At 50.6% G+C, this 13,802-nt stretch overlaps 1 protein-coding gene across 23 annotated transcripts in view; it reads right to left on the reverse strand.

Moving 5' to 3' along the window:
• WDR20 (WD repeat domain 20) overlaps nucleotides 1-13,802 on the reverse strand; it is a 66,380-nt gene that overhangs the window by 16,778 nt on the left and 35,800 nt on the right. For 7 of the 23 annotated variants that reach the window (XR_006962124.1, XM_047080073.1, XM_047080060.1 and 4 more), the window contains exon 2: nucleotides 6,215-6,397. The exons of 5 other annotated variants lie outside the window; for them this stretch is intronic. Coding sequence is in view for 8 of the 18 variants with exons in the window: in XM_047080073.1 (XP_046936029.1) it covers nucleotides 6,215-6,397 (183 nt within the window). In the remaining 10 variants the exon portion in view is untranslated. 11 more of the 23 variants (XM_047080067.1, XM_047080065.1, XR_006962129.1 and 8 more) reach the window with 9 other exon arrangements.

Below are 13,802 nucleotides of genomic sequence, written 5' to 3' on the forward strand. Positions count from 1 at the left end.
GCTCAGCAGAACCACAATGTTCCTCCATCATGTGACAAAGTCTCTGAGGTTGGCTCTATCTACACACCAGGAAGGGAGGCTCGGAAGGAGGCCGTGACTCCAGCAGGGCCCAGGCAGGCAGAGCAGGAGCAGGGAGGCTTCCTTAGAGAACACAGGGAGTTCTGAGTCTGAGGGACCAGGGAGAGGAGTAGGCGGGATCCAGAGGAAAACCCCCCCCCCCCCCCCCCCCCCGCTCCCAGACTGCAGAGGAGAAGCCCAGGGGACACTGACAAGTGGCGGAGGAAAAGGAGTGGAGGAGAGTGTGAGCCCCATTCCAGCACACCAGCAGAGGGAGGATGGAGCGGGGCAGGTGTTCGGGGAGGGGGCCGAGGGCAGGGAGGCGGCAGGGAGACTCAGACAGTCTCTGGTAGGTCACCTGGACCGGCCGCTGGGTTTCCATTAAAGAGTCAAATTCTAGAACACTCCAGGCCAATTTCTGCTTCAATAAAAAGCCAAACACAAAATCTGCAGATCCACAGGCTGTCTATGTGTGCCACAGAAGTGGGCTCCCACACCCTCACCTCTCCCCAGTGTTCGCCAGCAGCCCTGCACAATCCCCACCTGAATTCCGAGGAAACCGTCCCTTTTCTGATATGAATCCAGTAAAACTCAAACACCAAAACTAGCATCGCTAATGGCATTAACAGACTAGATTTTCTAACTATGATAAACTAGTTAAAAGGAAGCACGAATAAAAATAAATCTGTAACCACATAAGGTATCATTGCTAAAAGCACTTAATTATCTTTTCATTTTTTTTCTACTACTATCAACATGACAAGCAGGAGAAAATTATTTGGGGGCAATGGGTGTGAATTTTAGAATGCAGATATTCATTTATAACAAAAATACTAAAGCAAACAATTCAAAAACCACAGCAGCTGCTGGAAGAGCCATAATGTAGCCACAAGGAAAATTGGCGACTAAGGGCTTTGCTGATGTAAATGCATTTAAGGAGAGCTGCTTCCCTCAGGAAGCATGAGGAAAGGGTATTTCAAAGCCACCTAAAAGGTGATCAGATGTCATTTTATCTATGTGAACGCTTTAAGGAGCTGATCGATCGTTATGCGCTCATTTCCTTCCTCTGATTAAAAAAAGCAACAACAAAAACAAAGCGACCAACATACCCACAACCACTCTTTTGTCCCCAAAGTGGACAGATGGCTGCAAGGCTCGGCCTGGCTCTACCCTCCCGGGGATGCTGGGTGTCCCAACGAGAGAGAAGACGTGGCCTCGCCTCCAGTGGGCCCTTCAGTTGGACCACGCCTAAAGGCCACAGGAGCACGGACCCACCCAGTGTGACGGCCCTCGCCTTGCATGAGAGGGAGCAAAGCGAAGACAAAAGGGTCTCACTACATGTCAGCAATGACAGAAGCCACGATGACAAGCACAGGTGGGGTTTTACATCTCACTCATCTTACCCGACAATCAAAACATACTTGAAGATCCTCTGAAGTTACTACTCTCTGGATACACCCCTGAAATGATGAGAATTTCTAGAAAGACAAACAAGTCTGAGTTCATCATCACACACAAAGTGATACCATAACCACTAGCAGTAAAAAGCGAACCCCCAGCCCTTCCAGGTGCTTCACAAGAGGCTGAATGCTCCCGGGGTGGGAGGGTGGGGGGCTCTGCTCCCCAGGAGCCTGTGTAGGGAAGGCACACTCCGCGGTCTGGGAGCTCAGCGATGTGCCCCGTACGCCCAGCAGAGGCCCACAGGCATAGCGCCCACACAGCGCCACAAAGAGAAACCCAGGAGCCGCGGAGAGACTGGAGAAGCAGACCTGCAGACACCGCTCCCCCAGGGTGGCTGAAAAGGACCGGCGCTCCCTCTCTTCTGGGCTGAACAGGTATGGAGGCCGGGCCGTGTGGCGGGACAGGGACACTGGAGGGGTGAAGGGAGGAGGGCTCACCTCTCTGATCAACTGGCCAGACTGGGAGGAGGCGGTCACGGACATCTCTGATGATGGAAGGTGTGAATCTAACAGTCTCACCTCATGAAAACAATAAAAACTACGAAGACGATGAGGTTGACAATGTGTGCTGGGAATTACAGGTGACGCTTCCTGTCTTCTCTGCACCTCGATAAGCAAGCATTTACAGTATTTTTCATTTTTTGAGTGAATGGGGGGTGGGGAATCACCTTTTAAGATATACTTGATTCCTAGATAGAAATTTTCATCTACTTTTAATGTCGGGTGGATTTCTAGACTCTAACTCCATTCCATCCATCCATCTACCCGTCCAAACATGTGTGATATTTTCGTGTGCCGGGAACCTGTGGGAAGGAGGCGAAGGTGGAATCGTCAGTACCGCGGTGTGCGCGTGAGTACACGTACGTGCAACGGGCAGCCGCGCGAAACACTCTGGTGAGCCGCACGCGGGACCAGCGTGATAAGCTGCTCCGCCGCACACACGCTCATCCTCTGCCTGGGTGGTCCTGGAAAGGGGCTCTTTCCCCCTTTGAAACTGCTGGTATCTCACCTCCCAAGAGGCCCCTCCTTCCAACCCCGGGCGGAAGGTGCTCCCGGGACTCCCCTCTACCTGCAAAGTCTACTGAGCGCCCACCAAGGGCTCTCTCTCTGAGCCCTTTGCGAATCATCTTGCCCTCACCACACCTCCAGGGGGATCTGTCCTTCCCGTCCTCCCGGTGAGGAGAGGTGAGGTCAATAGTGAAGCTCCAGGCTCCGTGTTCCCGGCCGCCGGGCTAACCCCAAGTTGTAGGGAAACACACCAACCGCTGAAAGCACTCCTCTGGAGGCAGCGTGACGGGGGCCAGGGTCTGGGAGGACACAGTCCCTGGCACTCTTCACTCTCACTACGCCTTCACCACAGAACTTTCATCTAATCTCAGGGACGAGAGGGCTATTTACAAACCCAACTTCCGAATTTCTGCCTCTAGTTTTGGGCCCCAGGCCCACGTATCTAACACCTAGAGGCCTTTGAAGCTTATTAAGTACAGACTGGGCCTCCGCTCCCCCAAACCTGCTCCTTCCCAAGCTTACCCGGCATACGGATGACAGCCAGACCCCTCCCCGTGCCCCCGCCTCGGAAGTCGGGCTCCAAGCAGCAGCCTCGGTAATCTTCCAACCCGCCGCCCACCCCCTGCCGGCCCTGTGCCCCTGATTCACTCCGTGGGCTCGTGCGCCCCAGCCGGGAGCACACCTGGGCCCCGGCCTACGTGGCACAGCCCCGGGGTCTCGCCCTCCCCGGGCACCCTGGGAGCGGCTCTCCTGTGCCCAGTCTCTTTCCTCCGCCAGGGCCCCCACCTGCCCTGCCTCCCGCGGGGACGCTCTGTCTCCAGTTCTGTACCTAGAGCACAGCACCTCCCACCTGAGATGCTCTCCCCCGCCCCATTTACAGCGGTCTCCGGCTCCTCTCCCTCCTCCGGCCTCTCTCAGGCCTCTGCCTCCCCACACATCATCACACGTCAGCACTTGACCTAAGTGTGCGTGAGGGGTGGCCGTAGGGCAGGCCTGGAGTGGGCACGTGGTAAGTAACCCAGGTCTGCCGATGGGACGGGACATGGCCACCGCTCTCGTTCAAAAACCCCAGCTCGCACCGGAACGGGTCCCGGCCTCCCGCTGGCCGCGCTACCCTCATTCTCCCCAACCCAACCGGAGTGCTGGCAGGCGTTCTAAAGGACACATTTGACACGGGCACTCCCTTGATTAAAAGCCCGAAGCTACCCCTACAGCCTCCAGCGTCAGATCCACATTTCTCGGCGTGTCAGGACTTTGACCATCTGGTTCCGATTTCTCTGTTGGCTCCGACTCTCTGAGGCCCTCGTGCTGAGTTGGTCACGCCTGGTCACCCAGCACTCCTCGGCACACAAGCTGTTTTCTCCAGCTGTGAAGGCCTCTCTCACACTTTCCCAATTTCTATAGCTTCTTTCAAGACCCAGAAGAAGTGTCACCTTCTGGAAGTCTTCTAGACTTCCTCCATCGAACTTAACTTTTGCCTTATCTCAGGATACTTGATACATGCTAAAGAATACGGTTAACACATATCCCTTGGCACACGTCCCAGTACCCTGTCCGTCCACCTCACTAAACTGGCGGCTCCTAGGAGCACAAGGGTTTGCCTGTCTGGCGACCACACGCGGTGGGGCTTACAGTGTGTGACCAGGGAGCCCTCGTGGAAGTGATTTCCAGTTCCAACTCTAGCGTCAACTCGCTGCCTGCCTGGGACAACTCACTTACCTTCTCTTGGATTGTCCTTGTCTGTAAAGGGCAGCAGCTACCCGACTGACGGCGCGGAGGACAAACGTGAGCCGCCCCCAAACCTCTAAATCTTACACCACGGCCTCTGAGAGGACGTGCCTCTGACGACCCTGCTCTTACGCATCCTGACCGAAACCTGATGAGAATGGTATCCGCACAGCCAAAGAACTTCCTTACTGTGAAAGCCAATCAAATCTCAGCCTCAAGCTATAAACGCCAAGTTGGCATTTAAGCACACACAGCCCAAGCATTCTCAACAGCCATTTTTCACATGAAATGGAAGACCAGTAGGGGAAAACTGAGGCTTCGATCGCTGCGTGAGGAGCTGCTTCCTAGCCTGCGATCCCTCCGCTGTCCAGAGCAGGGGACGGATGCCGCCGATGCCCTCAGGGCCCTGAGCCTCCCACCTCCCCCATGATGACACACAAGCCCTCCTTGTTCTCTCAGTGGCATCCTGTGCCATCCTCAGCCAGAGCATCCCCCGACCTCGTTTAACCAACAGCCCTTTAGGTGGCTGTAATCTCTCCCCCTTGTGTCCCCCACCCAGACACAAACCAAATTCAGTTTCCGGTGGCAGGTGCAGAGAAGGCCGGCTGCTCCCCGCCAATGGCCACCAAAAAAAAAACAGAACAAAAAATAAAACAACAACAACAAAACCATTCGGCTAGGAAGAGATCACTTCCCCAGGTACTATTAATAAGATACGTCGGTCAATAAAACCATTTTCTACTTAAGACTTTTAAAAACAGAGAATCGGAGTAAATACTGCTCTTCTATAGTTCTGTCAGTCCATAGGGCAAGTCCCGTCTCCAGTCAAGTCAGATGAAACCAGAAGCGGAGATGGCGTGGTTCACAAGATCTCGCCGAATCCGCTGGCGATGCCAGACAGAGACGGTGGATGGGGACCGGCGGGGGTGGACAGCGGCATGCCGTGACAACTACAAAAGAATCCGAATTTTAACTGCAACTCTGCATCAAATTGAATATTCCTGTCCACAAAGAATTATTTCTTATAAACCAGAATCCATAATGCACTTCTGTTCCAAGTTAATGACAGCAAAACCAGGCAACAGTGCAAAACCACCTGTCCTTCCTGAGGGATCCCAGGTGACCTGACCCTCGCACATCAGGGTTGAGGGGACAAGTTAACGCTGCGGACCCGGGGCTTCTACGTCAGCAAGCCCACTGTATCTTTTCCATTTGCCGGGAGAGTCACACTGAAGAACATCGAATCTGCAATGGCAACTCTTGGGGCCAAAAAGCCACTCCGGTAGCTTTAACAAACAGAATCTATCTGGCAACTTCTTCTGCCATATTTAACAGTTCTGACATGTTCCTGAACACACGGCTCCTTCCAGAGCAAAACTGGAGATACTAGAAACCCAGCACATGCTGTAACACTGGCAAAAGCTGTGTCATGTGATCCAATTTTAAGTGCCAGGACTTCAAACTATGTCAAAGGTGATTTTACAGCAAATATTTAAGAGAAAAAAAACTACTCATTAGCCAAACACGTGTCAAACACAGACACAAAAGGCTGGGTTACAATTTAAGCAGCCTAAGGAATTATTATCAGGTTCTTTGATCTGCATGAAATTTTCTGGTGATGCGAACAAGGTCTGGAGTTCTGTATTTTCTTATTTAAATGATAAAACACCAAGTATCAGCTTCGTCCCTGCCCCCATTATGAAAGAGTTTCAAAGCACCTGCTCTAGATACCTGAGCACGCTCCATAAAAAAAAAAAAACGCATAAAACCATTATCCCAAGGAAGAACAGGTAGAATTCAACAAGTTAATTCACCACATTTGAAAGGGTAACACTAGGTAGGACGGCTGAAAGAGTGAGAAACGGGCTTGGCCCAATGTGGAAATGAAGGCCCACTGCCCTTGGTAAGAATGTGTAAATTCTTAAAGGGATTCTTAACGGCTAAGACAGGGTGCTACTTACTTCCTCATTAAATAGTTTGCTAGTTTCTTTTTTGATTGGATCTATAAGCTGGACTTGGCCTGCGGAAAAGCCCACTAGGAGAGAGACACTTTCTGCTGTGGCTGTTAGGTGGTTGAAGTCATGACAAGTAGGCTGTGTTCCTTTGTATATCCTTTTATCTATTGGTTTACTCAAGTCAGCAGCCTGGAGGAGAAAGAGAAAAATACATACGGTAAACAGCACATTGAGATGAGAAATCTAACAGTTACACTATCTTATACTCTATTATGATGTTCAATCTTAAAAACAAAGGTATTTTAAAAAATTTTTTTTCAGTTTTCAGCATTTTGTAAAAGCACTTTCACACACATTAGCCAATTTGATAACATTAGACTCTTTACAACTATTACTTTCACAACTCATTCTTCTTCAAATCTCTTTAACAAAGACTCCTGGACTTCAGGAGGGAAAATCCTTGAGATGCTAAATTCAGATTTGTAAAATGCATTCATTCCAAGCATTTTCTAACAGAGTGCCTCGAACCACATAAAAACTCAGCTTGCAAATAGATCTATAGCATCTAAACGCTCATTGGTGAGTTACCTGTAGCCCAGGGGTTCTCAAAGTGTGGTCCCCAGGCCAGCGGTGGCAGCAGCAGCATCACCTGGAAACTCAGAAATGCAAATTCTCAAGCCCCACCCCAGACCAAATGAATCAGAAACTAGAGGGGTGGGCCCAGCAAGCCTTCCAGGTGATTCCGATGCCCACTCAGATTTGAGAATCACTGCTGCAGCCAATTATAAGCAAGAGCCTTCTTACTGGGTCGCGGTCCCTCTTCTGTATTAGCTCTTGGGTTCCTTTCATTTATTGAGCCCACACTCGAGGTGCACGACACACATCGCCTTTTACCCTTACGATGATCGTTCAGAGCAGAGAATACTGCCCCATTTCACAGATGAGAAAACAAGCTCAGGGAGGTTCGTAACTCAGCCACGGTCACCATACCTACCTAAGTAAGTGGCTAGATGTAGAACCCTGGTCTGTTTGACCATAAAGGACATGGGAGGAACACACACCCAACACACCCCAAAGTCAGAAGCAAATGACTTCTGACTTGGACCAAAAGTGATTTTTCATTGCACCTCCCCCTCAATCCCTAAAAGTACGACTTTTTTCCTTCACGAGAAATGCTCCACGCCATCTAATACGCTGGGCTGATATTGTGGAAATAAAGGACACCACCCTCCCGTCTTAGTTGAAAGTCACAGGCGCAGACAACTAGGTTGCTGAGCGTGTCCTCTGACACGACCACTCCGGCCCTGGGCACTGCTCTGGGGCCATGGCCCCCGCTGTCTGCTGACCAACCCCTGTGCTAGGTTCTAAAGATTTCTTTCTTCCAAAGGGGCCTGTGCCACTGTGCTGAGTAGTCTAATGTTTCATTTTTTCAAATAACACACATAAATACTGAGTAGAAAGGAGGACCTCAAAATTATAGGCATCTTTGAGCAAACTCGAAACCCCAACATCGGCAAGTCTGGACCGAGTGGAACAGGAACTCTAAGAGCACAGGGCAAAGGAACGAAGATACATGCCATGCGGACACTCTCCCAGCCTCACCTCAGTTAAAACGGAGATGAGAATCTCTGTTCTACCAACCTCATGGGATTGTCTGGAGGATGAAATAAGAGAATATATACATGAAAGAGCCCTGAAAAGTGTAACATAAAGACACAAAACACAAGGAAGATCTGACTTTGCAGCAAGGAGGAAAAGGGGCCGGCGGGGCTGGGAGTCAGCGTGGAGGTGGGCTGGCGGCCGCGCTCGGCAGAGGGCTGAGGGCTGCAGAAGCCGAGAAAGCCACCACCCCCCCAGACAGGGACAGGGTGCCTTGTGGGAAGCCGCCCCCGGGCTGGACCCTAAAGGCAGGGAAAAAGCAGCTAGGCTAAGGGACCACAGCAAATCATTCCAGAGCAAAGGGGTATCAGCAAACGTCAGAAGTGCCCAAAACAGAAAGTGAAAAAACACTGGCAGCTAGTGACAAAGAACAAATCTGAAATAGGAACAATTAAGTTGTTACATGATCTCTATATCAGCAGGTATAACTCTTTGAGAATTTTTATTTTTTTATTTTTTTAGAGCTTGCTTTGGATACTTCCCCCTTCAAGAATATATCTAAAATTATGCCCAAAACTGTAAAAATCAGTTCAAAGGCAAGCCAAAAACTGACAGAGAAAACATACTACTGTTTAATGCTCATACATGAGCAAAAGAGCACACACTGGCTCTCAGGGACAACAGAGGAAGTGAAAGCTCTGGACTGGATGTTCCAAGTATCATCACCAGTACAGAATTAACCTTACAGTTACCACAGCAGCCTCAGTTCTTGGGAGACTTATTTTACATCCCTACCTCCCACCAAGGAACTCTACTGAAAAGATGTCATCTGGAATTAGATCATATGTGCACAAACGCCTCAAGTATTTTAAATGCCAACTGAAAGACTTCTACTCTTAAATGGTGTAAATATTCCCCAAACGTCTTATTTACTAATTTGCTTAACAATTTTCTTCCTAGATCACTGCTTTCAAAGGGTACCAGTTTGTGAACAGTTTACTGGTCTGCAGTCAAGACTGAGCACAGAAATTAAGAATAAACATTTAGGGGCACCTGGGTGGCTCACTCGGTTGAGCATCCGACTTCGGCTCAGGTCATGATCTCACAGTTCGTGAGTTTGAGCCCCGCGTTGGGCTCCGTGCTGACAGCTCAGAGCCAGAAGCCTGCTTCGGATTCTGTGTCTCGCTCTCTCTCTGCCCCTCCCCTGCTCATGTTCTGTCTCTTTCTGTCTTTCAAAAATAAATAAACATTAAAAACAATTTTTTTTCAAAAAAAACATTTAGAAACTTTTTATGGCAATCAGGGTAATTTTGTATCTGTCGACTCTACTAAAAAAATTAGAATTTATACTCTGCACATCTTTTTCAATTTTGTTTTCCAGTAATTTTGTTTTTATTTTTAGAAAAGTATCAGTTCCAATGGATTGGAAATTTTTGAAATTGGTCCTTCAACACTGGTGAAAGGCACTGTTCTAGAAGGCACAAAAGTAGACGTAGGCCCAAGAAACAGTCAGAACACCTCTTACCTGAGGTCACTCCTGTCCCCACCCCCCACAGCACCCATCGTACTAGAACCAGAACAGCACAACCCGCCAGGCAACATGGCGCCTACCGCAAGCAGGGATTACCTCGGAGCCTCAAGTGACCGCTGGGCCTGTACCCACCCATAAGGATCCGCCACTGGGGCCTGAGCCCTCTGCAGCCCAACCCCAGAGCGAGGAAAGTCAGGTTACCGGAACCTGCCTTCGCTCAAACCGTGCCACCATCTGTGACTCATCTTGTCCTTCTTCAGCCAATCCTCAAGTTCCCTTTTCCCACTGATGTGCTTACTGGTGGCCTATTTCTTCTTCCTCCTCTTCCCCTCTTCTTTGGGGATGGTGGGGCGGGGCGGGGAGGGGGGGAAGGGCGGAGAGCTCACACACCTTTTTAGTAGTGGCAGTAACTACCTGAGTCGGCCACACCTCTTCTGCACAGGGTCATCAGTCCCTGACAGGTGGCTTCCCTGGCAGACGCAGTCTGGCAGAAGGAGAAAGAACCCGGACTCTGGAGCCAGGCAGGCTCCCCTCTGGGCAGCCAGGAGGCCTGGGGCAAGGTGCTCCCTTCCTCTCCAAGAAGAAAACCCCCTGACAACGGATCTGAGGCACAGAGCATGCGCACACAACTCAGCCGCTAGCCGCCTCTATGAATCTGCCCCTGTCAGGTCCCACCTCTCTGGTCAGACCCTTCGGGAGCTTCTCACCTTCCATCACACCAGAGTGTGGAAGGCCGGACACGACTTCCGCCTGCAGAACACTTCCTGGGCCCCGGCAGCCTCACATCACATCTGTAGTCTCAGCCACCCCTCCGGGGGAGGGGGCAGGAACTGCTGCAGGAATATTCCGGCCCCAGGGCCTGGTGGGGCAGGTCCTGAGGGTGCTGCAGGCTCAAGGCCCCTCTCTCTTGGCGGCCCCTCTCTCTTGGCTTCGGGAGGCTGCCCCGCTGGTTGCAGCTGGGGAATTTCACCCAGTGGTCCAAGCCCCCCACCTCCAACAGGCTTCTTCCCAACTAGCATTCTTTGGGTTGGCTCCTTCCTCCGAACTCTCAAGTACTTAATTTGTTCCACAGAATTTAGTATTTAATCACTTACACTATTACAGTATTGTTTCATGTCCATTATCATTGATTACAATAAAATTACAATTACAATAAAAATTATAATAAAAACTCCCTTAAGGAGAACTTCTTCGTTAAGTAGTTACCACTGTATTATTCCATAAAATCGGTTTTTGTGTTGCAGCTTTCTGGCGACTTCTGCACAGATAAGTTATCGACACTTGAGATGTTTTTAATGTATCTGCATCCTAATTACTGCCAGTTACCTGAATTCTTAAACATGAACTTACAGTGCAACATAGTTAAAAAATCTTACCGATTTTAAGAATTAGATCACATTTGGTTACTCAGCCCCAACAGAGCATCCCGTCTGTCACAAATGCTCAGTGTCTGCTACCTGCATAAAAGTGCAACGATTTCACTTTTTTCAGGGGTAAGATTAAATCCTACCCATGCTCATTCGTTTCTGCGTAAGGAGTCATTGATTACAAATAATTTGTCAGTGTCTCATTCTCAACAGGAAAGTTTTAAATGATGGCTTAAGAATTCCTACTACAGACACGAGCTGGTCATCAAAATCCTCGATCAAGAAGTACACACTAAAATGTCACGCTTCCCTTTCCAGTATCACAAAGGTCTGCAGAAGCAGCCCTTTTATTCCGGCTCACATCTGCACCCCAGACCCCCACCCGGCCTGCTGGGGAACGCCCCGCAAAAGGAAAGCCCCCACAGGCTCAGCGGGCCTACTCACCACTGTCAGGGTCCCACACCCTGGCCCAGCCCTTACAGGAACTCCGAGAAGGCATGTGGGCCTGCACGGAGCCCCCTTCATGGCAACCTGCTACTTGACCCTCCTGAGCGCCCAGAAGCATTTTATGTGGTATGGAAAATATCTCCGAAAGACCGGTTTTGAAAAGTGCACGTCAGAATATTATTATACACGGGAGGCGGCAGTGTTGCTAATCAAGGCGGGCTTTAATTTTCCTACATTTAATATTCTCCCTCCCCATCTGAGAACCACCTCAGAGAGAATCAGTCCCACAGAACTTGCCAGAAGACAGACCCTCCACCCATTTCTGCACATCCAACTCATCCCACACACTACGCCAGATTCATCTCCATGAAGCCTTCGGTCACCCTCCCATTTCAAACCTCCGTGGCTCTGCCCCGGCGCTGGCTAAACCCCTTGGCCTGGCACCCACGGGCCTCGCTGCCGTGGCCTCATCACCCCCACGCCCTCCAGAGGTACTTGTTCACATGCTGCCTGTCCTCTTTACACCTTCTGGCCTTTCCTCACACCCCTTCCTTCACTCAGAATACCTTCCCCATGGGGCGCCTGGGTGGCTCAGTCGGTTGAGCGTCCGACTTCGGCTCAGGTCACGATCTCCCGGTCCGTGAGTTCGAGCCCCGCGTCGGGCTCTGGGCTGACGGCTCAGAGCCTGGAGCCTGCTTCCGATTCTGTGTGTCTCCCTCTCTCTCTGCCCCTCCCCCATTCGTGCTCTGTCTCTCTCTGTCTCAAAAATAAATAAACGTTAAAAAAAATGGGGCGCCTGGGTGGCGCAGTCGGTTGAGCATCCGACTTCAGCCAGGTCACGATCTCGCGGTCCGTGAGTTCGAGCCCCGCGTCGGGCTCTGGGCTGACCGCTCAGAGCCTGGAGCCTGCTTCCGATTCTGTGTCTCCCTCTCTCTCTGCCCCTCCCCCGTTCATGCTCTGTCTCTGTCCCAAAAATAAATAAACGTTGAAAAAAAAAATTTTAAAGAATACCTTCCCCATGCACAGTGTCCATACAATCCTGCTCACAGCGGCCCCAGTGTCCTGACCGCCTCATCTCACCTCTGGGGAGCACGCTTTCGCCTGACCTTCCCCGACCGCCATCACTACGGGCCACATGCATCGGCTGTAATGTTAGCTGCACTGCATACACCGTGTAAGTCCAGCTCCTTTTAAAAGCAAAAGAAGTCAGGAGGCTGCTGAGTCACTGAAGGCCCAAGTGAATTGGCCGAAAATAGCCGGAGCAGCCCCGGTGACACAAAGGTCTCCGTTCCGCCATTCAAAGGTCAGAAGAGAGCTGACACCATGCTTTCTGTGATCATTCCTCTTAACCGCATCTCAGACGACCAAAACAGGAACCAGAGATGAGCAAGGGACAACTTCCCAGGGCCACAAAGGATCACCTACTTGGAAAGAAGGAACATTTGGAGTCCTATCTCGAGACCTGGGACCCAAAACAAGCCAGATTACAGACTGTTCCAGTCTTCCTGGGGAGGGTGGAGGCTTGGGGTTTCCAGGGTCTGCGGCTGGACCACACCTGGCTGGGCATCCTGGACGACACGTGGGGAAGTGGAGGAGCCCTTCGAGTCCCAGATGCGGATAGATGCAACTCCAGCCACTCAGAACTGAGGTAGATTCACTTTGTGAATAAAGCTCAAAGTACTCTTTAACCAAAGCGCTCTTGCCCACAGTGGAAAATACCCCGGGCTCTGACAGAAACACCACAGTGATTTCCAAACGTCCTCGCTGCCCCCCTGCCCGGAAGCAGAAACAAAGGCTGATCGTGCGAAACCCCCACCCAATCCACCTTTCTCATGGTTTCTTCAGCTCAACAGCTACTCCCAAAATATCTGCATAATTGAGTGGTGCTTAAAGAGTTATCTAACACGGACTTAAAATATGTATCGGGGCAGTAAGAAGTCAACCAGGTTTGGGATCTCCTCTCCCAACAGGAGGAAAATGTCAATCATCTGTACAGTTTCAGTGTTTCAAAAAGGACAGAAACTTACCTGCCTCCTTCACCGCTCTATCTCCAACACCTAATAGAGGGCGTGGCGTGTAAACGGCATCATTAATATTTACTGCAGAAATGAAACAATTCTAAAAGCGGAAGGAAAAACTTCCACAGCCAGAAGTACATAAAAGCAAATATGTGGGGGTGCCTGGGTGGCTCAGTCGGTTAAGCATCCGACTTTGGCTCAGGTCACGGTCTCGCGGTTTACAGGTTCGAGCCCCACACTGGGCTCTCTGCTGTCAGCACGGAGCCTGCTTTGGATTCTCTGTCCCCTCCTCTCTCTGCCCCTCCCCAGCATGCCCGGTCTCTCTCAAAAATAAACAAACACTTAGGGGGGGTAAAAAAAAAAAAAAAAAGCAAATGTGTGGTCTGCTGCTGACCAAACTCCCAACCAACAACTAACGTCTTCTTGGGTGCCCGTCTGTGAAAGAAAACAATCTCCGTGAGCAAATATCAGTACGTCACTGTCCGGCTTACAAAGCACCTCTGCGCATCGGTTCTTTTGGCCCTCCTTACGCATCTGTGTGCCGGGGACTCCTGCCCCTGCATTTTATAAGGAGGCAAACAGAATCTGCAGTCAAGACGAGGCGGAGTCCAGCCCCTGTGCTCCCGTGCCAC

Source organism: Lynx rufus, unplaced genomic scaffold (genome assembly GCF_022079265.1).
Source record: "Lynx rufus isolate CCGP_SWC_20201006 ecotype Redwood Valley unplaced genomic scaffold, mLynRuf1.p SCAF_17, whole genome shotgun sequence".
Classification (NCBI taxonomy): domain Eukaryota; kingdom Metazoa; phylum Chordata; class Mammalia; order Carnivora; family Felidae; genus Lynx; species Lynx rufus.